Source organism: Jaculus jaculus, chromosome 10, assembly GCF_020740685.1.
Source record: "Jaculus jaculus isolate mJacJac1 chromosome 10, mJacJac1.mat.Y.cur, whole genome shotgun sequence".
NCBI lineage: Eukaryota > Metazoa > Chordata > Mammalia > Rodentia > Dipodidae > Jaculus > Jaculus jaculus.
Window position 1 is genome coordinate 22,713,681 of NC_059111.1, and position 22,850 is coordinate 22,736,530.

The 22,850-nt window shown below is 44.5% G+C and overlaps 1 protein-coding gene across 1 annotated transcript; it reads right to left on the reverse strand.

The window, feature by feature from the left end:
- Positions 1–694: 694 nt before the first annotated feature.
- On the reverse strand, positions 695–22,740 carry Snupn (snurportin 1). The gene is made up of 9 exons (XM_045160540.1): positions 22,673–22,740; positions 19,390–19,554; positions 16,772–16,916; positions 13,030–13,134; positions 12,706–12,802; positions 8,360–8,457; positions 5,528–5,605; positions 4,050–4,130; positions 695–1,235 (listed from the first exon to the last, which is right to left on the reverse strand). The coding sequence occupies exons 2-9, from the start codon at positions 19,545–19,547 to the stop codon at positions 915–917; spliced, it is 1,083 nt and encodes a 360-aa protein (XP_045016475.1). The 5' UTR covers positions 19,548–19,554; positions 22,673–22,740; the 3' UTR covers positions 695–914.
- Positions 22,741–22,850: the final 110 nt, after the last annotated feature.

The following is a 22,850-nucleotide window of genomic DNA, read 5'->3' on the forward strand; positions in this document are numbered from 1 at the left end:
CTATGCTCATCAAACTGTCCATTAAGCACTTCTCTTAATGTTTATACCCACATACTAATGCTACTCTCACTTTTGGTAGAGAACCTTCTCTTTTCAGATGGCAGTGACCTTGGGATGACTCAGAAGTCATCATGGTGCTGGGAAGAATTGACAGAGGAGTGCTCAGCACTGAAATATCTCTATCACACCTTCCAAGGCTCAGGATCCATTGTGAAAGAGGTGGCGGAAAGAATGTAAGAGCCAAAGGAAGGTTGGACTATTTACAACGTGCTCCTCCCAGACATAAAAGGGAATGGATATCCATGACCTCACAGTGCCTGACACTATGTACATAAGACCATCATAATAGGAGGAAAAAGGTCGTGATATCAAAATAAAAGAGACTTATTGAGATGGGGAGGGGATATGATGGAGAATGGAGTTTCAAAGGGGAAAGTTGGTGGAGGAAGGACATTACCATGGGATATTGTTTATAATCATGAAAGTTGTTAAAGAAAACAAACAAACAAACAAGTATCACACCAGGCGTGGTGGCACATGCCCGTAATCCCAGCACTCGGGAGGCAGAGGTGGGAGGATCACCATGAGTTTGAGGACACCCTGAGACTACACAGTGAATTACAGATCAGCCCAAGCTACAACAAAACCCTACCTCAGAAAACTAAACAAAAAAGAAATCACAGAAACAACTTTTTTTCTTAAAAATTAAATATATTTACATTGTGGATCTGGCATACACTTACCACAGCAGGAGCTGTTTATACCAACCTGAATTCCAACCAAGTAGGGACCCTTTCCCAACTGTCTGAGCCACCCAGGAATAAGGTGTTTACAGCAGGAGTGTTCTGGAAAGTACACTCTCAGATAAAGTCACCTGTTATCATCACTGGCCCCCTCTGCCCAGGCTGCCTGCCTTAGTTGTCCATGAGGCTCCCAGGGCAGCCTGGGCTGTGGGGAGGACTCTCCAGCTTAGGGGTAGACAGGTGCTCCAGCTCATAGCGCCCATTCTCAGAAGACTTGTGTGTGAGTTTCTCCTTCATACTCTCTTGGCTCCTTTTGTACTCAATAATCTGTTGGAGCTGGTGTCCCGCATAGTCTGGCTTAGTGGTCAGTGGTCCAGCTGGCACAGCCACACCAAGAATATCAGACACCATGTAGGGGCGCAGCCAGCCCACCAAGGGAGTGCTTCCAGGGCTATAGTGGGTCTGCTTATGGTAGAAGAGAAGTCCATCTACCTGCAGGAGGGAAAACCAGGAATCACAATGACTTCTGTGGACACGTTTCCAAGAAGGCCATGCACTGAAGAGATGACTTAGCAGTTAAAGCACTTGCCTGCAAAGTCAAAGGACCCAGGTTCAATTCCCCAGGACCTACATAAAGCCAGATGCACAAGGTGGCGCATGTGTCTGGAATTCGTTTGCAGTGGCTAGAAGCCCTGGTATGTCCATTCTCTCTACCTGCCTCTATCTCTGTCTTTCAAATAAAATGTAAAAAAAGAGCCTATACACACAGAGGCAGTTCTTATGGTCCTTTTTCTGAGCCATGGTCACTAGAAAAAGGTCTCCATGCTTTTCACATAAAGTTACTCAAAATAATAAGTCAGGGGTGGTGGCACATACCCTTTTTTCTTTTCTCTTTTTTTAGTTTATCAAGGTAGTGTTTCACTGTAGTCCAGCCTGATCTAGAATTTTCTATGTTATTTCAGGCTGGCCTCAAACTCACAGCGATCCTCCTACTTCTGCCTCCTGAGTGCTGGGATTAAAGACATACGCCACCACACCCAGCTGGCACATACCTTTAATCTCAGCACTTGGGAGGCAGAGGTAGGAGGATCACTATGTGAGTTTGAGTCCATCCTGGACTACAGTGAGAACCTACCTTGAAAAACAAAGTTTCTCAAAATAGAAAAATGGGGTGCTTGCTGGGCATGGTGGCACATACCTTTAATTCTAGCACTTGGAAGGCAGAGGGAGAAGGATTGCCATGAGTTTGAGGCCAGCCTGAGACTACATAGTGAATTCCAGGTAGCCTAGGCTACAGTGAGACCCTACCTCAAAAAACCAAAACAGACCAACACTTGGAAGGTAGAGGTAAAAGAATCACATTGAGTTCGAGGCCACCCTGAGACTACACAGTGAATTATTCCAGGTCAGCCTGAGTTACAGTGAGACCCTACTTCGAAAAACAAAAAAACAGGAAAAAAAAATAGAGCCAGGTGGTTGTGATGTGCATGCCTTTAATCCCAGCACTAGGGAGGCAGAGGTAGAAGGGTCACTAAGACTTCAAGGCCACCCTGAGACTACATAGTGAATTCCACGTCACCCTGGACTACAGGGAGACCCTACCTTGAAAAACAAAACCAAAAAAAGGACTAGATCAAGGCTTGAAGCATATTGTGAAACCCTGCCTCAAAATATTTTTTAAAAAAATTAAAAAGGGACTGAGAAGATGGCTAACTGCTCAAGTGCATTTTTCACAAACATAAGAACTTGAGTTTGATCCCCAGCAACCATGTAAAAAATGCCATGAGAGCTGGGCGTGGTGGCGCACGCCTTTAATCCCAGCACTAGAGAGGCAGAGGTAGGAGGACTGCCATGAGTTCAAGGCCACCCTGAGAGTACATAGTGAATTCTAGGTCACCATGGGCTAGAGTGAAACCTTACCTTGAAAAACCAAAAAAAAAGACTCCATGAGAGGTGGCATATACTTGTGTGTAGAGGTGGAGACAGAAGGAACCCTAGGACTCCTTGGCCAGCTAGTCTAGCCTAACTGGGGAGCTCCAAGCTAATGTGAGACCCTATGTTAAAGGAGATGGACACCCTATTATCTCAAGGGAGATGGATGGCATTCCTGAGAATGACACCGAGGTTGTGCTTTGGCCTCCACATATACCCACATGCAGCCAATACAGAAACAGCATGTGCGTGTATGCACAAACACATATGCATATTTTTTAAAAATCAAAAGAAAAGCAGTGACCTAGAAATGAAATTGTAAAATAGCACTTTCCTGTCTGCAGAGTGCTTTCTGGCGCACTATTTGACCTTGTTACTCACCTAGAATACGTGAGAAGTGGGCTCCCTCAAGCTCAGTAGGCTCTAGGGACCTCACACACTTAGGCTGAAAGAGGAATTCGCCTTAGACCAGGTCTTCTGCCCTCACATGCCAGGCTAGGCTGAGCAGTGATGGCCGAGGTCCTCCCACGGAATGAAATGGGGGAATGTGGACGAGGCCACCCAAGCAGGAGAGCACTGAGCACAGGAGCCAGGGCACTCTAGAGACCCGGCTTCCTCAGTTACTGATGGCTTCCCAAACTTTCTCCTAGATTGTTTGTGAGCTATGATTCTGGGAAAGTCAGTTTTTCTCAACGGGAAAACTCTTATTTTTCTTTCTGTGATTCAGTGACTCATCTCAAAAAAGCATTTATTGCCACTGGGGTATAAGGTTATAAATAAAGATCGTATTCTTACCACCTTCTTAATTGACTTCCAGAAATGAAGCAGTTCATTCCCTGTCATTTCCTTATTCAGGAAGCTGCAATCCTTTACAAAAGCCTATCCAGTTCAAGCACTTAATTGCCAGTGACTAGGCAGAATTTTAAAAGGATAGTAAGCAAAGAAAATTTTGCTTGTTAAGCCCGGAAGGCATAACTGTAGGTTCTGAGGGAGATATAAGACTGCTCCAGATGTCTACAGACAGGAGACTTTTTTTGTTTGTTTGTTTTTTGGTGTAGGGTCTCACTCTAGCTCAGGCTGACCTGGAATTCACTATGTAGTCTCAGGGTGGCCTGGAACTCACAGCGATCCTACCTCTGCCTCCTGAGTGCTGGGATTAAAGGCACTTGACACCATGCCCAGCATGTAACTGACTTTTCTACAGGGTGAACCTGAGGCTCTGAAAGGCAGCAATATCCTTTCCTTGGAATCAGTTTTCAGCCATGTTCTGATGTTTGGACACAACAAAATCAGCAGATATTTTTAAGACTTCATGCACTCAAGTCTTCTTGTGTCCTACAATCACATCAGGGCAAGAGACAATGGTTTTATTACCTCAAAAGGGAAATCCATAGACAACACCTTACACAGGCTCTCAGGAGTACAAGGAAAATTCTTTAGCCCCACAAATTTAAACTGAAAAATAATGAACAAAGAGTTAGTATAGCCGGATGTGGTGGTGCACGCCTTTAATCCCAGCACTCAGGAGGCAGAGGTAGGAGGATCACCATGAGTTCGAGGCCACCCTGAGACTACATAGTGAATTCCAGGTCAGCCTGGGCTAGAGTGAGAACTTGCCTTGAAAAAAAATAAAATGTCTCTGTGTATGTGATTAGGGGCATACCAGGGCAAATGACCATCAGACACTTGCACCACTTTTTACTTTTTGCTCCTATCTTATGTGGACGGCTTGGGAATTGAACACAGGCCAGTGGACTTTGTAAGCAAAAGCCTTTCTAACTGCTGAGTCCCCTCCCTGCTGTTTGTTTGTTTGCACACATATGTATGGCTGTGCCAGGACCTCTTGCTGCTGCTGTAAGCAAACACGACACTCTAGCCCAGGCTAACTTGGGATTCACCATGTAGTCTCAGAGTGGCCTTGAATGCATGATAGTCCTCCTACCTCTGCTTCCCAAGTGTTGGCATTAAAGATGTGCATCCCCATGTCTGAAGACTGAACCCAAAGCCCTTATACATGCTAGTTAAATAGTCTATCACTGAGCTATAACTCCAGTCCTTAAGCTAGTAATTATTGCTGGATGTAGTGGCACATGCCTTTAATCCCAGACTTGGGAAGCAGAGGTAGGAGGATCACCATGAGTTCAAGGCCAACCTGAGACTACATAGTCAATTACAGGTCAACCTGGGCTAGAGTGAGACTCTATTTAAAAAAAAAAAAAAGAAAAAAAGCTAGTGATTATCAAACCTATAAATGAAACTCAAATCTGGGTAACTATTAAACCATTATATTCACCATGTTGCCTCAAAAGTTTGTTTTTTCATAGGCCACGCATAATGGTGCACACCTTTAGTTCTAGCACTCAGGAGGCAGAAGTAGGAGGACCACCATGAGTTGAAAGCCACTCTGAGACTACATAGTGAATTCCGGATCAGGCTGGGAAAAAGCAAGACATCACTTCAAAAGACCAAAACCAATAGTGAATTCCAAGTCAGCCTGGACTAGTGAGACCCTACCTTGAAAAACCAAAAAAAAAAAAAAATTAATGAGTTAGGAACGGTGGTTCAAGGCTGTAATCCCAGGTTCAGTGTAAATTATTCCTCAACTACATAATCAGTTAGTTCATGACCACACTGGACTCTACATGAGGCTGTCTCAAAAGAAGAAGCGGGGCGTGGTGGCACACGCCTTTAATTCCAACACTTGGGAGGCAGAGGTAGGAAGATCACCGTGAGTTCAAGGCCACCCTGAGATTACATAGTTAATTCCAGGACAGCCTGAGCTAGAGTGAGACTCTACCTTGGAAAAAAAAAAAAAAAAGAGGAAAGACTTATAACCCTAACAACAGGCTTACAGGATTGAGCTTGGTTTTCTCTCCCAATCCTTCTTCTTCTGGTAACTTTGAATGCATCCAGTAGAACCGGAAATCAGTCTGCCACAGAGAGGGGAAATAGAGATGAAATACTGCTCATCTCAAATTTTAAAATGAACAAAATATCCCACTCCAAATAACAAAGCCATTCTGTTGCTAGCCCCATTTCATTTATAACAGTAAAGTCTTATTTATTTTTTCTTTTTTATTTGAGAGAGAAAAAAAGAGGCAGAGAGAGAGAGACAGGGACAAAATGGGCAAGCCAGGGCCTTTACCCATTGCAAACAAATTCCAGAGGCATGTGCCCCTTGTGCGCACATGCAACATTGTGTGCTTGCATCACTGTGCATCTGGCTTATATGGGACCTGGAGATTCAAACATGTGTTCTTAGGCTTTGCAGGCAAGCACCTTAACCACTAAGCTATTTTCCAGCCCCTAAAGTCTTTTTAAAAAAATATTATTGGGGCGTGGTGGCACAGGCCTTTAATCCTAGCACTCAGGAGGCAGAGGTAGGAGGATTATCGTGAGTTTGAGGCCACCCTGAGACTACATAGTGAATTCCAGGTCAGCCTGGGCTAGAGTGAGACCCTACCTCAAAAATATATATATATTGAAGCTGGGCATGGTGGTGCACACCTCTAATCCCATTACTTAGGAGGCAGAGATAGGAAGACCACCAAGAGTTCCAGGTCACCCTAAGACTACACAGTGAATTCCAGATCAGCCTGAGCTAAAGTGAGACCATACCTCAAAAAAAAAAAAACAACAAATGAACAAAAATTATTGAGCCAGCTGTGGTAGTGCAGCGCTCAGGAGTCAGAGGTAAGAGGACTGTTATGAGTTCAAGGCCAGCCAGAGACTACACCGTGAATTTCAGGTCAGCCTAGACTAAATAAAGCAAGAGTCTATCTCAAAAAAAGAAATTATGGGCTGGAGAGATGGCTTAGTGGTTAAGACATTTGCCTGCAAAGCCAAAGGATCTCAGTTCGACTCTCCAGGACCCATGTAAACCAGATGCACAAGGTGACGCATGCATCTGGAGTTTGTTTGCAGTGGCTAGAGGCCCTGGTGTGCCCATTCTCTCTCCTTCTCTGTCTGTGCCTCTTTCTCTCTCTCAAATAAATAAATAAAATATATTAAAAAAAGAAATTATTTATTTATTTGTAAGAGGGTGGGGGAGGACACACCAGGGCCTTTTGCCAATGCAAACAAACTCCAGATACTTTGTGTGGGTACCGGGGAATTGACCCTGGGTCATCATGCTTTGGAAGCAAGTGCCTTCAACTGCTGAACCATCTCTTCAGTCCCTTAACAATGTAAACCCTAACTGTGGTGTTTGAAAGAGGTACATTTTTTATTTTTATTTATTTATTTATTTGGGGTTTTTCCATGTAGGTTCTCACTCTAGCTCAGGCTAACCTGGAATTTACTCTGTTGTCTCAAGATGGCCTTGAACTCACAGTGATCCTCCTACCTCTGCCCCCCGAGTTCTAGGATTAAAGGAATATACCATCATGGCTGGCTTTTTTTTTTTTTTTTTTGAGGAAAAGTCTCACTGTACCCCAGGCTGACCTGGTATTAACTCTGTAGCCCCAAGATGACCTTAAACTCACTACAATCCTTCTACCTCCGTCTCCCAAGTGTTGGACTAAAGGTGTGTACCACCATACCTGGCTTGAATGAGGTACTTTTTAAAACTCTGAAAATGGCCTGGTGAAATGGCTTAGTAGCTAAGGCATTTGCCTGTAAAGCCTAAGGATCCCAGTTTGATTCCCCAGGACCCATGTAAGCCAGATGCACAAGGGGGCACATGTATCTAGAGTTCGTTTGCAGTGGCTAAAGGCCCTGGTGCACCCATTCTCTCTTTCTCTGTATCTGCCTCTCTGTCTCTCAAATAAACAAATTAATTAATTAATTTTAAAAAAAACTCTGAAGAGCTAATGCTTAGCTAAGTATGGTGGAGATTTACCAGGAGGCTTGTTAAAACATAGCCACCCCTTGTACATTGAGGCAACAGGTCTGAGATTATGTATTTCTATTAAGTTTCTAAGATAAAGCTGGTTGAGTCTACAGACCACATATTGAAACCTACTACTGTGCTAAAACGAATTAAAAAGGGAGCAAAAGAGAGTACATAGAGCCACAAGTATCCAATAGAAACAAAGATGGAAGAAATGTTGCTAAGACATGAAAGCCTGTGGAGCAGACTGAGTCTAATTTTGCTGCAGCTACTGTTAAATGAATTTAATTTGAGGAAAAAAAAATGTTAGAGAAAGGCACAATTAAAGGGGAAGGAGGGGCTGCTCTTCACTTGGAAAGTCTCCTCTTTACTAAAGCAAGCCTTTGAGATTTGAGGCTTGTGTCATACCCAGCAGGCCGGGTTTTCTAGAAGAAGGATGTTGGGGCGGGGGGGGCGGGCATGAAGAAGAAACTTACATTTCACTTGCTTCATGGTGTCACCTGCACACGATGGCATCCTTCTTACCCTGTAATCTTCTCTGCCAGCAAGCCTCCTACTCTCTGACGATGAGGAGGAGCCACAGCTGCTAAAGTACCAGCCTGCACCTCTACTGTTTCTTCCCTCCTCTCAAGAACAACCATACGTCCCTTAGTTCTTCCTATTTCTTTTCTTTCTTTCTTTCTTTTTTTTTTTTAAATTCAGCTAAACATCCTCAGAGATGCAGGAGCATTAGATAATGTTTTTGGTTACCACATCCTGTTCACACCAAGAAGTTGGTCACATAGTAAACCCCTGAGCTTCACTATCTTCCCAGGAGGAGACAGAAAAGACACGAGGGAGTATCAGTCCTTACCTGGCAGTCATAGAAAGGGTGTCCTCGCCAGCACATCACATCCAGAACGTAGTAGGTCTGATTTACCTCGCTGTAAATGCAATCTAGAATGGTGTAGTCTAGAGCAAAAGGAAGAAAGTGAAGATGGGACTTGGCTTCTAGCCAGTGTTCTTGACATCACAATCTAAGGAGCCCCATCTTAGCAATTCAAGTCAAACAGTCCTTGGGGTTTATAGCAATTGCCAATAGAAAGAATGAAGAGTTACATGAAGGAAAAAGTTCACTGCCTTCTCTGGCTACATAGTTCAGGATTACATGACCTCAGACAGCATGAGGGGAAGAAAGCAGCCCTTCATTCAAGTGGGAATTCTGAATTTCTAAAAAAAAAAAAAGCGGGGGGGAGGTTCTGGAGGGATGGCTTAGTGGTTATGGTGTTTGCCTACAAAGCCAAAGGATCCTGGTTCAATTCTACAGGACCCACATAAGCCAGATGCACAAGGTGGTGCATGCGTCTAGAGTTCATGGCAGTGGCTGGAGGCCCTGGTGCACCCATTCTCTCTCTTATGTTTCTCTTTCTCAAATATATAAAATATATTTAAAAAAATAAAAAGAAACAAAAAATCAATATTTAAAACAAAAAACGCCGGGTATGGTGGCACATGCCTTTAATCCCAGCAGTCGGTCGGAAGGCAGAGGTAGGAGGATCACTATGAGTTGGAGGGCACCCTGAGAGTACACAGTGAATTCTAGGTCAGCCTGGGCTAAAGTGAGACCCTTCCTCGAAAAAAAAAAAAAAGATGCACATGTATCTGGAGCTACTTTACAGTGGCCTGCCCATTCTCTCTTTCAAATAAAAAAATACATTAAAAAATATTTATTTGGCATATGTGTGCTTAGACTTTGGCACACATGCCACATCTTCCAGCTTTTACATGGAGCCTAGGGGCCAGAACTCTTGTGCAACAGGCACTTTATTCTCTGAGACAGCTCCCCAGGTCCCTCTTTTTTTCTTTTTCTTTTTTTTTTTTTTCCTTTCAAGGTAGGGTCTCTCTCTCTAGCCCGGGTGGACCTGGAATTCACTATGTAGTCTCAGGCTGGCCTGGAACTCATGGCAATCCTCCTACCTCTGCCTCCCGAGTGCTGGGATTAAAGGTGTGCACCACCATGCCTGGCTCTTTTTTTTTCCTTTTTCTTTTTAATTTATTATTTGAGAGAGGCAGATAGAGAGAAAGAGGTGCTAGGACCTCCAGACACTGCAAATGAACTCCAGACGCATGCACTACCTTGTGCATCTGGCTTATGTGGGTACTGGGGACTTGAACTTGGGTCCTTTGGCTTCATAGGCAAGCGCCTTAACCACTAAGCCATCTCTCCAGCCCGTGTCTGGCTTTATATGGATGCTGGGGAATCAAACCCAGGCCTACAAGCTTAGCAAGCAAGTACCTTTAAACACTGAGCCATCTCCCCAATCCCATTGTTTTTAGACAGGGTCTCATGTAGTCCAGGCTAGCCTAGACCTAGCTATATAGCCAAGGATGACTTTAAAGTCCTGATCCTCCTGCTTCCTCCTCCAAACTTATGCGAGTACAGGCATTTGCCACTGGGCCTGAAAGTTGTTTTGAGATAGGGTGTCATTATGTGGCTTAGACTGGCCTCAAATTTGTACTTCTCTTGTTTCCTGTCTATGAACAGAAGATCAAGACTCAGACCAGCGTCTTAGCAGTTACCTGCTCATGGCCTCTGAGCCCTAATGGACCATCACCTTCAAGGTACTGTGCAGAGGGATTAACAAAGCCAAAGACAAATTCTGAACCCACCAGATTATGGATAGCGAGCAGTTTCTCCTCCAGTTCTATTTTAAGAAAGAAAAGCGCCCAGAGCCACCCAGCCCCACCCAGTGCACCTATGGGGACTTCCAGGCATGAAGCAGCTATGGTCCCCCACCCCACCTGACCTGCCCTTCCTCCCCATATCTTTCCAAGGCCTGCTCCCTTAGTAGATCCCTTTCCACCTCCCCTACAGTCCACCCCAACACAGCAGTCCATTCCTCTGCCCAGGGGATCCACCTAACAAATCTTGGAGTATACCCAGGTGCCCACCCATCCTCCCTGGCTAGGGTTTACCTACAGATCCCAGGACTGTACCCACCACTCCCACAGTCCACCCACAGGACCTGAGGGTGTACCCACAAACCCTAAGGACCTACCTGCAGTGGTCAGGGGTTTACCTCCAGCCTCCTGGCATCCATCCTACCGCTCCTGGGGTCCACCACTAGCCTCTTGTTGTTGGCCCAGTTCCCATGCCCTCCATGCTAAGGGCCTACTCTTTTCCAAAAGCACCAAGAAAACTCCCCCATATCCCAACCAACTGAAAAGCTGCCAGCATCAGTAGGGTCTATTTTCTGCTTTTTCCCTTGGAGAATCTTAGGAAGGTTTTGAATTTTGCTCTGTTCTAAAACCCATTAAACTTCCTCTATTTAAAAAAGAAAAATCTGAAGCTGGGCGTGGTGGCGCAAGTCTTTAATCCCAGTACTCAGGAGGCAGAGGTAGGAGGATCACCATGAGTTTGAGGCCATACTGAAACTACATAGTTAATTCCAGGTCAGCCTGGACCAGAGTGAGACCCTACCTCAAAAAACAAAAATTCTGAGTGTGGTGATGCATACCTTTAATCCCAGTACTCAGGAGGTAGAGGTAGGAGGATCACTGTGACTTGAAGGCCAGTCTGAGACTACATAGTAAATTTCAGGTCAGCCTGGGCTAGAGTGAGAACCTACCTCGAACAACAAAAACAAACAAACAAATAGAAAAAACAAAAACAAGGGCTGGAGAGATGGCTTAGCAGTTAAGACATTTGCCTGCAAAACCAAAAGATCCCAGCTCAAGTTTCCAGGACCCACGTAAGCCAGATGCATAAAGGGGCACATGCATCTGGAGTTCCTTTGCAGTGGCTGGAGGCCAGGCACACCCATTCTCTCCCCACCCCCTTCTCTCTCTGCCTCTTTCTCTCTCAAACAAATAAATAAATATATTGAAAAAATAAACCAAAAATCAATGAATAAACTGGGCATGGTGCTGCAGGCCTTTAATCCCAGTGCTCGGGAAGCAGAAGGAGGAAGATCACCATGAATTCAGGACCAGCATGGCACTACAGAGTACATGCCAGATCAGCATGGCCTGGAGTGAGACTCTACTTTGAAAAAAACAATTAAATTAAATACAACAATAAAACAAGGAGGGCTAGAGATGGCTTAGCGGTTAAGGCACTTGCCTGTGAAGCCTAAGGGCCCAGGTTTGATTCCCCATTACCCATAAAAGCCAGATGCATAAGTTGCCACATGCATCTGAAATCTGTCTGCAGTAGTGGTCCTGGCATGGCCATTCTCACTCTCTTTCCCTATCTATTTCTAATAAATAGTAAGTTTAAAAATCCGGGTATGCCTTAATAAATAAATAAAAGGGACCTAGGAGCCGGGTGTGGTGGCACACACTTTAATCACAGTACTTGGGAGGCAGAGGAAAGGAGGATCACCACGAGTTCAAGGCCACCCTGAGACTACAAGTGAATTCCAGGCCAGCCTGGGCTAGAGTGAGACCCTACCTGGAAAAAACAAAAAAAAGGACCTGGAAATAAACCAGCTGATAGAGTGTTTTTAATCCACAGAACCATATAAACTGGGTGTGGTGGTATATAACTCATCCCAGCTCTCAGGAGGTGAGGCAGAATGATCATAAATTCAAGGTCATGTCTGCCTACGTTGCAAGTTTGAAACACCCTGGGATATATGAGATCCTGTCTAAAATAAAAGATTAGAGCCTGGGAGATTACACAATGACCAAAAGTGCTTGCTTGGACGGGCATGGTGGTGCCCACCTTTAATCCCAGCATTTGGGAGGCAAAGGTAGGAGGATCAGGGTGAGTTCGAGGCTAGCCTGAGAGTACATAGTGAATTCCAGATCAGCCTCTGCTAGAGGAAGACCCTACTTCAAAACAAAACAAAACGAAAAATGAAACCAGGTCAGCCTGGGAAGAGCAAACTCTACCTTGAAAAAAAAACAAACCAAAAAAAAAAGGGGGGGGGCTTGCTTGCAAGCCTGTTGCCCTGGGTTTAATTCCCCAGCCACCCACATAAAGCTGAACACAGAGTGGTGCATCTGGAATTCATTTACAAAGACAAGAGACCTTGGCATACTTATATACACCCACTCAGGCAAATAAAGTACAAAAAAAAGATTAAAACAAGCAAACAAAAAACCTCCAACTAACCACGGACTGTCTTGTACTTATTACAAAACTCAGTTAATAGCTGGGTGTGATGGTGCATGCCTTTGATCCCAGATTGTAATCCCCACATCTTATGTAAGTACCTTTAGCTGTTGTTGAGTTTCGCCTATTGCCTCCTGGCAGAAGGGAAGAAAACCTGTTGACACAGTAGCCGCTCTTGGTGTAGGCACTGGTGGAACCCTGCAGGGAGAAAGCTGCCATTCTCATTCGACATCCACAGGTCTCCTGGACTCATGCTTTCTTGTTTCTTCATTCTACAGGATTGTCATTAACTTAGAGATAGCTTGTCTCTCTTGCAGAAAAGTACTGCAGCCATGGATGCTGTGGCTGGTCAAGAAAATGGAGGGCCATTCCCTCTCACCACAGAGCAGGCCTGCTCCCATGGCAGGCAGGAAGCAGCTACTCACCCTGGAGGCCACGATCAGGGCTCTTTTCCCAACAGGGCACACGACCACAATCCATTCCTGTCCCAAATCTGAAGGAACGTCAATTAACCACTCAGACAGCATCAACTGGGAACACAGAAATAGAGTTAAAAGATCAGGAGGGACTTAGATGAGGGCAGAAGCTGGCCATGGTGGTGCGTACCTTTTTGATCCCTGCACTTGGGAGGTAGAGGTAGGAGGAACGCTGTGAGTGCAAGGCCAGCCTGACAATTCCAGGTCAGCCAGGGCTAGAATGAGAACCTACCATGATAAACAAAAAAAAAAAAAAAAGAAAGAAAGAAAAAAAACCTAAAATAGGGCAGAAGCTAAAAGGGACTTATACCTGGCCCAACTAGTCTCCTGCACAACTGACTAATGGAGGCCACTCACTAGACTTGGTTTCTCTCCTTAACATTACAACCTGCATCTACTCCATACTTACTTCCTCACCTCTGTCACTAGATTAATGGGACTTCTTCCTTTCCTTTCTTAGTCCATTGTGTATTGGCACATTAAGTTAAGTTCCAGGGTGATACCTCAGAGATGAGTAAGTCTCATCTTGATATGTGCTTACTCTAGACCATCATTTCCCAAATTAGCATCCCAAATATTGTACCTGTTTAAAAAAAAAAAAGTAGTTTAGCCAGGCATGGTGGACATGCCTTCAATCCCAGCACAGGGGAGGCAAGGGAGGCAGAGGCAGAGGCAGGAGAATCATTTTAAGTTCAAGGCCACCTGAGATGACATAGTGAATTCTAGGTCAGCCTGGGCTAGGGTAAAACCCTACCTTAAAAAACTGACCCCCCCCACAAAAAAAGATTTTTATTATACTTGAAAGAGAATGTGTGTGTATGGGTACTCCAGGACCTCTTGCCATTGCACACTCCAGACACATGTGCCACTTTATGTGGTACTTCATGTAGGTACTGGGAAATCGAACTCAGGCTGGCAGGTTTTGTAAGCAAGTGCCTTTCATGACTAAACCACCTCACCAGCCCCCAGATATTTTACTAAAGAAAATTGGGAGTGAGGCCTGGTGGTGTGGGCATATATTCCTAGCTATTTGGGAAGCTGAGGCACAAAGATTGCAAGGTCAGAGCCTACTAGGGCAACTTAATAGAACTCTGTTCTAAGATTCATTCATTTAGAGACAGTATCTCATATAGTCAAGGATGACCCTGAAATTCTGATCCCCCGCTTCCACCTACTAAGTGTTCAGGTTACAGGTACATAGTACTGGGAATTGAACCAGGGCTTTGTGCATGCTAGGGCAAGTTGCATCCCCACTCTTGTCTCAAAACTTAAAATAAGTGTTTAGGCATGGTGGCTCATACCTGTAATCATAGCAGTTGGGAAGGTGCAGGAGGACTGCCTCAAGTTTGAGGCCAGACAAGGCCACATACTGAATTCCAAGCCACCCTGTGCTTTAGTCTCATGCCTGTTTTCCTCATAGCACCAGAAGCCATATTAATTCTTCTCTATACCTAACAGGGAAATTACTCAAGTCTTCTTAGTATTACCTGTTTCATGGCTCTACTTCCCTTGGCCAACTGTACAGCCTGGGCAGGCTCATGTATTTTTTAATAAATTTTAATATTTTTGTTATTTTTATTTATTTATTTGCAAGCAGAGAGGGAGAGAAGACAGACAGACAGAGACAGAATGGGTGCACCAGAGCCTGTAGGCACTGCAGATGAACTCCAGATGCATGTGCCCCTTTTGCATCTGGCTTACGTGGGTCCTGGGGGATTGAACCTGGGTCCTTTGGCTTTGCAGGCAAATGCCTTAAACACTAATCCATCTCTCCAACCCCAGGCTCACTCTTTATTCAAGGAAAGATGTATTTCCTGACTGCTACCACCTAACTATAAAAGCCAAAAGACAGAACCAGGCATGGTAGCTCATACCTTTAATCCCAGCACTCAGGAGGCAGAGGTAGGAGGATTTCCATGAGTTCGAGGCCACCTTGACACTACATAGTGAATGCCAGGTCAGCCTGGGGTAGAGCAAGACCCTACCTCAAAAAACCAAAACAGGAAAGAAAAAGAAAAAAAAAAAAAAAAGACAAAGGTTGGGGATATAGGTCAGTTGTTTCTCTGGTTTGCAAAAAGACCTGGGTTGATGCCCAGCACTGCATAAACTGGGCATGGTGGTACACACTTAAAAGACAACACTTGGGATGTGCAGACAAGAATATCAAAAAAAGTTCAAGGTAGGGCTGGAGAAATGGCTTAGTGGTTATGGTACTTGATGGCTGCAAAGCCAAAGGAGACAGGTTTGATTTCCCCAGCACCCATGTAAGCCAAATGCACAAAGGGGCACACGCATCTAGAATGCATTTGCAGTAGCTGGAGGCCCTGGCATGCCCATTCTCTCTCTCTCTTGCCCTGCCTATTTCTTTCTCTCTCTCTCAAATAAAGGAAAATCAAATATATATATTTAATAAATATATACATATATAATATATATGTAATACATATATTTTAATATTTTATATACATATGTAATATATATATTTTAAAGGGCTGAAGAGATGGCTTAGCAGTTAAGGTGCTTGCCTACAAAGCCAAAGAACCTTCATTCGATTCCCCAGGACCCATGTAAGCCAGATACACAAGGGGGCACATGTGTCTGGAGTTCATGTGTAGTGGCTGGAGGCCCTGGCATGCCCATTCTCTCTCAAATAAGTAAATAAAAATTAAATTAAAAAAATTCAAAGCCGGGTGTGGTGGCACATGCCTTTAATCCCAGCACTCGGGAGGCAGAGGTAGGAGGATCGCTGAGAGTTCGAGGCCACCCTGAGACTACATAGTGGATTCCAGGTCAGCCTGAGCCAGAGTGAGACCCTACCTTGAAAAACCAAAAAAAAAAAAAAAAAAAAAATCAAGGTTGGGCTGGAGAGATGGCTTAGTGGTTAATCATTTGCCTCTGAAGCCCAAGGACCCCAGTTCAAGGCTCTATTCCTCAGGACCCACGTTAGCCAGATGCACAAGGGGGCACATGCATCTGGAATTCATTTGCAGTGGCTGGAAGCCCTGGCGTGCCCATTCTCTGTCTATCTGCCTCTCTCTCTCTGTGGCTCTCAACTAAATAAATAAAAATGACAAAAATTTTTTTAGAAAATTCAAAGTCATCCTTGGCTATACAGTGAGCAACAAAAGACAAAGCAGAGCTGGGCGAGGTGGCACACACCTTTAATCCCAGTGCTTGGGAGACAGAAGTATAAGGATCATGGTGAGTTCAAGGCCACCCTGAGACTACACAGTAAATTCCAGATAAGCCTGGGCTAGAACAAGCCTCTATCTGGAAAAACAAAAAACATTTAAAAACACACAAGCAGGCTGAGGTTGAGGCCCAGTGGTTAAGCATTTGCCTAGCACATAGTAGGCCCTGTGTTACATCCTCTCAAAAATAAATAAGTAATACTAGCAATAATAATGAGAATATGGAATCTACTACATTAATAGCTCAGGAGCTTTCTGCAGCTCACTGGCACCCTTTGGTTAACAGCAGGGCTGGTAGTTTCAAATCATTACTCACCACCCACAGGCTCCATCAGTGTTTCCACAGTTACCATCCCATTCACTCTACACATACATTAGTTCCTATTCCTTTGAGCTGCCAAACATCATCTTTTTATAGCAGCATTTCATTTCAATGGGGCTTTGACTGCATTGCAGAGGGGGCAGAACTCGGTGACTTCAACTTGCATTGGACCACTCACTTGATTAGCATAGCGCTTTGGCAACTTCTTGCCAGTGTCAATGTCCATTGCTTCATCATCTCTCTTTTCTTCTTCTTCACTCTCCATACCTGTCCAGTCATCTTCTGCCAATCTTCTGGCATGATTGACATAATCTAGCCTCTTGCTGGAAATGAAATAGGGATAAGGACAGGAGTTTACATTTTCTACAAAGACATCCCATAATTTGACACATTTCACTCAACTCAGTAACTCCAAATTTGGAAGCAACTTGGGGATTTTGGTGAGTATAAGAAATAATGACATTTCCTTTGCAAGGCTAAATTAAGGACTATTTTGTCACAGATCCTAAATAGGTAATCTCTGAACACATTAAGGCTTGCCCAATTTCTTAAGAATGGGCAAATTAAAATATTTCACCTTGTCAGGCATGGTGGAGCATACCTTTAATCCCAGGACTGGGGAGGCAGAGGTAGGAGGATCATTATGAGATAGAGGCCACCCTGAGACTACATAGTAAATTCCAAGTCAGCCTGGACTAGAGTGAGACCCTACCTCAAAAAACAAAATATATATTTCACCTCAAGTGAAAACAGGTATTTCTGGCCATTCAAAGGCCATAAGAACGGGAAGTAAACACTGAGGTGCAGTGAGAAGTCCAAAAGAAGAAGAACTCTGGGTGTGTGTGTGTGTGTGTGTTGAGTGCATGTGATGCGCTGCTTTTTTGTGTCTGGCTTTACTTGGATACTGAGGTATTGAACACAGGTAATCAGGTTTTGCAAGCAAGCGCCTTTAACCACTGAGCCATCTACTCAGTGGGACCCTCCCCCCACTTTCTTTTGAGGTAGGGTCTCCCTCTAGTGCAGGCTGACCTGAAATTCACTATGTAGTCTTAGGCCGGCCTTGAACTCATGGCAATCCTCCTAACTCTGCCTCCTGAGTGCTGGGATTAAAGGAGTGCATCACCACGCCTGGCTCCCACTTTTTTTTTTGAGGCAAGCCCAACAGATTGGCCTCCCCCCCCCACCCCTGCCGACCCTGAGGAAGCAAGAATGAGGGAATTAGTGCACCAGAGACACTAGCCACTGCAATGGAATGCCAGACGCATGCACCCTCCTGTGCACATGTGCGACCTTGCACGATTGTGTTGCTTTGTGCATCTGGCTTATGTGGGACCCATGGAGTCAAAATGAGTTCTTAGGCTTTGCAGGCAAGTGCCTTAATCACTAAGCCATCTATGTAGGACCCCCACCTTTTAAAAAAATACAATTTGTGAAGTTCATTTAGAAAGATTGTTTTAATAATCTTCAGACCTTCTAAAAATTACTTTTTAAAATTTTGTTTATCTATTCACACTTACATGTGAGTGTCTGCTGCAAATGAATACCCGTCCACTTTTACACGAGTGATTGGGGGAATGAAACCCACACTGGCAAACAAATTCCAGATGCATGTACCACCTTGTGCATCTGGCTTACATGGGTCCTGGGGAATAGAAACGGGTCTTTTGGTTTGCAGGCAAGCACCTTAACTGCTAAGCCATCTCTCTTGCTCAACTTTTTATTTTTATATTTATTTATTTATTTATTTTGGTTTTTGAGGTAGGGTCTCACTCTAGCCCAGGCTGACCTGGAATTCACTATGGAGTCTCAGGGTGGCCTCGAACTCACAGCAATCCTCCTATCTCTACCTCCCCAGTGCTGGGATTAAAGGTGTATGCCACCACACCCGGCTTAACATTTTATTTTTTAATAAACTATTTCTTCTTTTTAATTTTTATTTATTTGCAAGCAGAGAGAGATAGAAGAGAGAGAGAGAGAGAGAATGGGCACACCAGAGGTAGGAGGATCACTGAGTTCTAGGCCACCCTGAGCTAGAGTGAGACCCTACCTTGGGGGGAGGGGGGAAAGAGGCTGAAAATGGGGGAAATGAATGATCTGGGAATGTAATCTACAAGCAGCACAGAAGCTACAGGGAACCATCTCTGTAAAACACATCAACTAATGCAGTATTGGGCAAAGTGAAGACTCTATGGAAATGGTGCAGCTGTCAGTTTCTTCTAATTTCCAATTCTTCAATTTCTGACCCAGAGGAGGCCAACACTGCACAGGACAAGCCCTGTCTTCAGAACAACTCATTCCCAAACATGCCCTGCAGCTATTCTTTTCATTTGTTCATGCTGGCATTTAGAATTAAGAGTACGGAAAACATTTCCTCTGATTCCCTGTGGAATTGTCTTGAACTCCCAAGGGCACCACAGAAGCACTGAGCTGAGGGCAGATGGGAAGACCACACCAAGACTACGATTCGGAGTATGTGAGAAGCCACACGAGCGATCCAGGGAATGTGGGGAGCTGAAATCTAGGCGTGGCTTTCACAAGTCCCTAAATGGCAAAGCTCAGTACTATTGCCAGGAAAAACAGTACAATTTAACCCAATCATTGAGCTTTTGCTTTTAAACTGAGTCTCCCTTCTTTTGCCAAACTGCAGGTACAGACAGAAGTACTTCTGACGGGACTGACACTCCCAAGCCGTGAGAAGGAAGATCAGCCTTCCACAGAAAGGGGGTTCCATAGAGCCAAGCACAGATCCACACCTCCAGCCCAGAGAACGAAATCAAGGAGTTAAAGCATCCTTACGATTTCTGCAGTTCCAGTAACCGGCGCCGCCGCTCACCCTGCTCCAAGGAACTGTACTTGGACTTGTATTGTGACAGGCGAGGGTGTGGGGCCGCTGTGCTATTCAGATCTTGAGACACAGAAAAGCTACTAGCCAGGGCATTACTCAGCTCTTCCATCTTCCCTCTACAGGAAACCATAAGAAAACGGCTCATTAATTCACATCATTCCACCATCATAGGACAATTAACATGTCACTGAAAAACCTTTACTTAACCCAAGTCTACAGTAGTCTCCATAGGGGAAATGACTTACATATTAGCTGTAACAACTGTATTGTCTGGGCTGCAGAGAGGGCTTAGTAGCTAAAGAGCTTGCCTGCAAAGCCTAAGGACCCAGGTTCAATTCCCTAGGACCCATGTAAGCCAAATGCATACAGTGGCCCGTATGTCTGGAGTTCATCTGCAATGGCTAGAGGTTCAGGTGCATCCATTCTCTATCAAATAATAAAAAATTAAAAATTCTTTAATTTTTTTATTTTTTAAAATCTTGATGGGGGGAGGAGGCTTTAGCCACTACAAAATAAAAAACTTCAGATGCATGCACCACCTTGTTCATGTGGCTGACATGGGTCCTGAGGAATTGAACCTGGTTCCTTTGGTAAATGCCTTAACTGCTAAGCCATCTCTCCAGCCTTAAATATATACATATGTATATTTTTATTTTATTTATTTTATTTTTTTTGAGGTAGGGGTTCACTCTAGCCCGGGCTGACCTGCAATTTACTATGTAGTCTCAGAGTGGCCTTGAACTCATGGCGATCCTCCTACCTTTGCCTCCTGAGTGCTGGGCTTAAAGACGTGTGTCACCATGCCCTGCCCTAAAACTATTTTTAAAACTCTATTTTTCTACCAGTATCTCAATACACTATAAGTTTGACAGTTGAGTGAATAAATTTAAGCCCCAATCACTAAATAAATTCACCCTGTAATAGGAGGTGGAGACAAAAGGATCAGAAGTTCCAGGTTATTCTCAGCTACATAGTAAGTTCCAAGCCAGCTTGGGATAAATAAGATCTTGTTTCAAAAAAAAAAAAAAAATTTTTTTTTCACCCTATGGTTAAATCTGTTTTTCTGCTTTCTACCACATAAGCCACCACTGAAGGCTAGTGATGTTACCAAGCATCTAATTTTTCCCTAAGTAGTTCTAAAGAGCCATCAAGAATGTAACTACGATGTAAATTCTCTCATTGGTCAATTCTGTAATAAAGGCCAGCATGGGCTGGAGATGGAATGGTAGGGCACTAGCCTAGCATGCATAAGGCCTTGTGTTCATTCCTCAGCAACAGAGGGAAAAGAAGAAGAAAGTTTTAGTCTAGGCATGGGGGCACACACCTATTATCCTAGCACTCAGGAGGCAGAGTTAGAGGCCAGCATGGGACTAAAGAGCTAGTACCAGGTCAGCCTGGGCTAGAGAGAGACCCAACCTTGATAAAACCAAAATAAAATTAAAATTAAAGGCCAACTCTATTAGAAAAAAATTTTAGCTCCCAGACAAACACTGAGACCATTGGATACAAGCATAGATGAAAAACCAAACCTCAGGTTACTTTCTCATTTTACAGTTTCTGGTTTTAGAGGCTGGGCAGATGGAAGGTCTTAAGGCTAACTGTGGGATGCTCACTGGAGAAAGAGCTGAGTTGGGGTGTGATAGCTCACACCTACAAACCAACACCTGAGAGATGGAAGCATCTATTTTGTCTCATCTTCAGCTAGAGCAAGTTCATGGTCATCCTGCCTCAAACAAGAGAAGGCTGCCTGAAAGGGAACACCAGCCCCTCCATAAGTGTCAAGGACTCCTTCAAACAAAGTCCAGATGTACGCACTAATTTGTGTATTTGGCTTTCAAGCAAGCACCTTGTGAAACTTGTGGTCCTCCTGCCCCTGGAGTTACGGGCCTTCACCACCATGCCCAGCCAATGAGTTACTTTGCACTGCATACATGAAGTCAAAGTCATATTCTTTTTTTTTTTTTTCTTTTCCAGGTAGTCTCACTCTAGCCCACGCTGACCTAGAATTCATGATGTAGGCTCAGGCTGGCATCAAACTCACAGCGATCCTCTATGTAAGCCTCCCAGTGCTGGGATTAATGGTATGCGGCACCATGCCCCCAGCTCAAATTCTTTTTCTTAAGACTATTTTATTTAGAAATTTTCAAAATATAAAAATAATAAACATTATAGAAATTTAACAAACAAAACAACGTAATTCAACTATAAATAATAAAGATGTTGACACCCCACATAAACATGTAATTACTATAAACATTCTAAGCATACAAGATCAAATTATTTTTCTTAATTTGAAAGACAAGATTTTTTTTTTTTTTCAAGAAAGGGACTTTTGAAAGTTGTAGTTAGGGCTGAGGAGATGGCTCAGAGGTTAAGGCACTTTCCTGAAAAGACTAAAAACCTGGGTTCAATTCCCCAGAACTCATGTAAAGTCAGATGGTCTATAGTTCCTTTGCAGTGGCTGGAAGCCTTGGTGCACCCATTCTCATATTCTCTTTCTCTGCCTCCTTGGAAAGAAACGAAATTTTGTTTTTGTTTTTCAAGGTAGGGTCTTGCTTTAGGCCAGGAATTAGTCTCCGGCTGGGCTTAAACTCACAGTGATCCTCCTACCTCATCCTCCCGTGTGCTGGGATTAAAGGTGTGCACCACCACACCTAGCTTTCAAAGAAATCATTTTATTTTTTATTTATGAGGGGGGAGAGAAAGTTGGCATGTCAGGGCCTCCAGTCACTGCAATCAAATCCAGACGCGTGTGACACCTTGTGCGCATGACTATGGGCATCTGGCTAACATGGGAAGTCCAACATGAGTCCTCAGGTTTCCCAGACAAGTTATTTTTTATTTTTATTTTTATTTTGACAGAGAAGAGGGGAGAGGAGGGAGAGAGAGAAAAGGCGTGCCAGGGCCTTCAGCCACTGCAAACTCCAGATGCATGTGCCGCTTTGTACCATCTGCCTTGCGTGGGTCCTGGGGAATCCCAGCGCTTGGAAGGCAGAGGTAGGAGGATCGCCTTGAGTTCGAGGCCAGCTTGATACTACTGATTGAATTCCAGGGCTACAAGGAGACCCTACCTCGAAAACCCAAGCATAAAGAAATAAAACCATCCCTCAAGAATTTGGGCCCGACTCCGTGGCACACTACAGCGGAAACACAGGTCCACTCTAAGGGAGTCACAGCCCAGCCAAGAAAAGTCAGCGAGCGAGCACCGAGACAGCGCTCCAGCCCAAGACTCACCAGACCGAGGCGGCAGTCGCAAGCGCCGCCGCGGAAGCCGACCAATCAGCTTCCCTGCGAGAGTTAGGCCCGCCCCTCGTCAGCACACGTAGTTCCGGTCCCGCCCCCTGCGGTGCACGCCGGGCGTCGGGTCGCGGCTGGCCGTTACTTTCGCCCGTAACTAAGGGGCGCTTCCTGA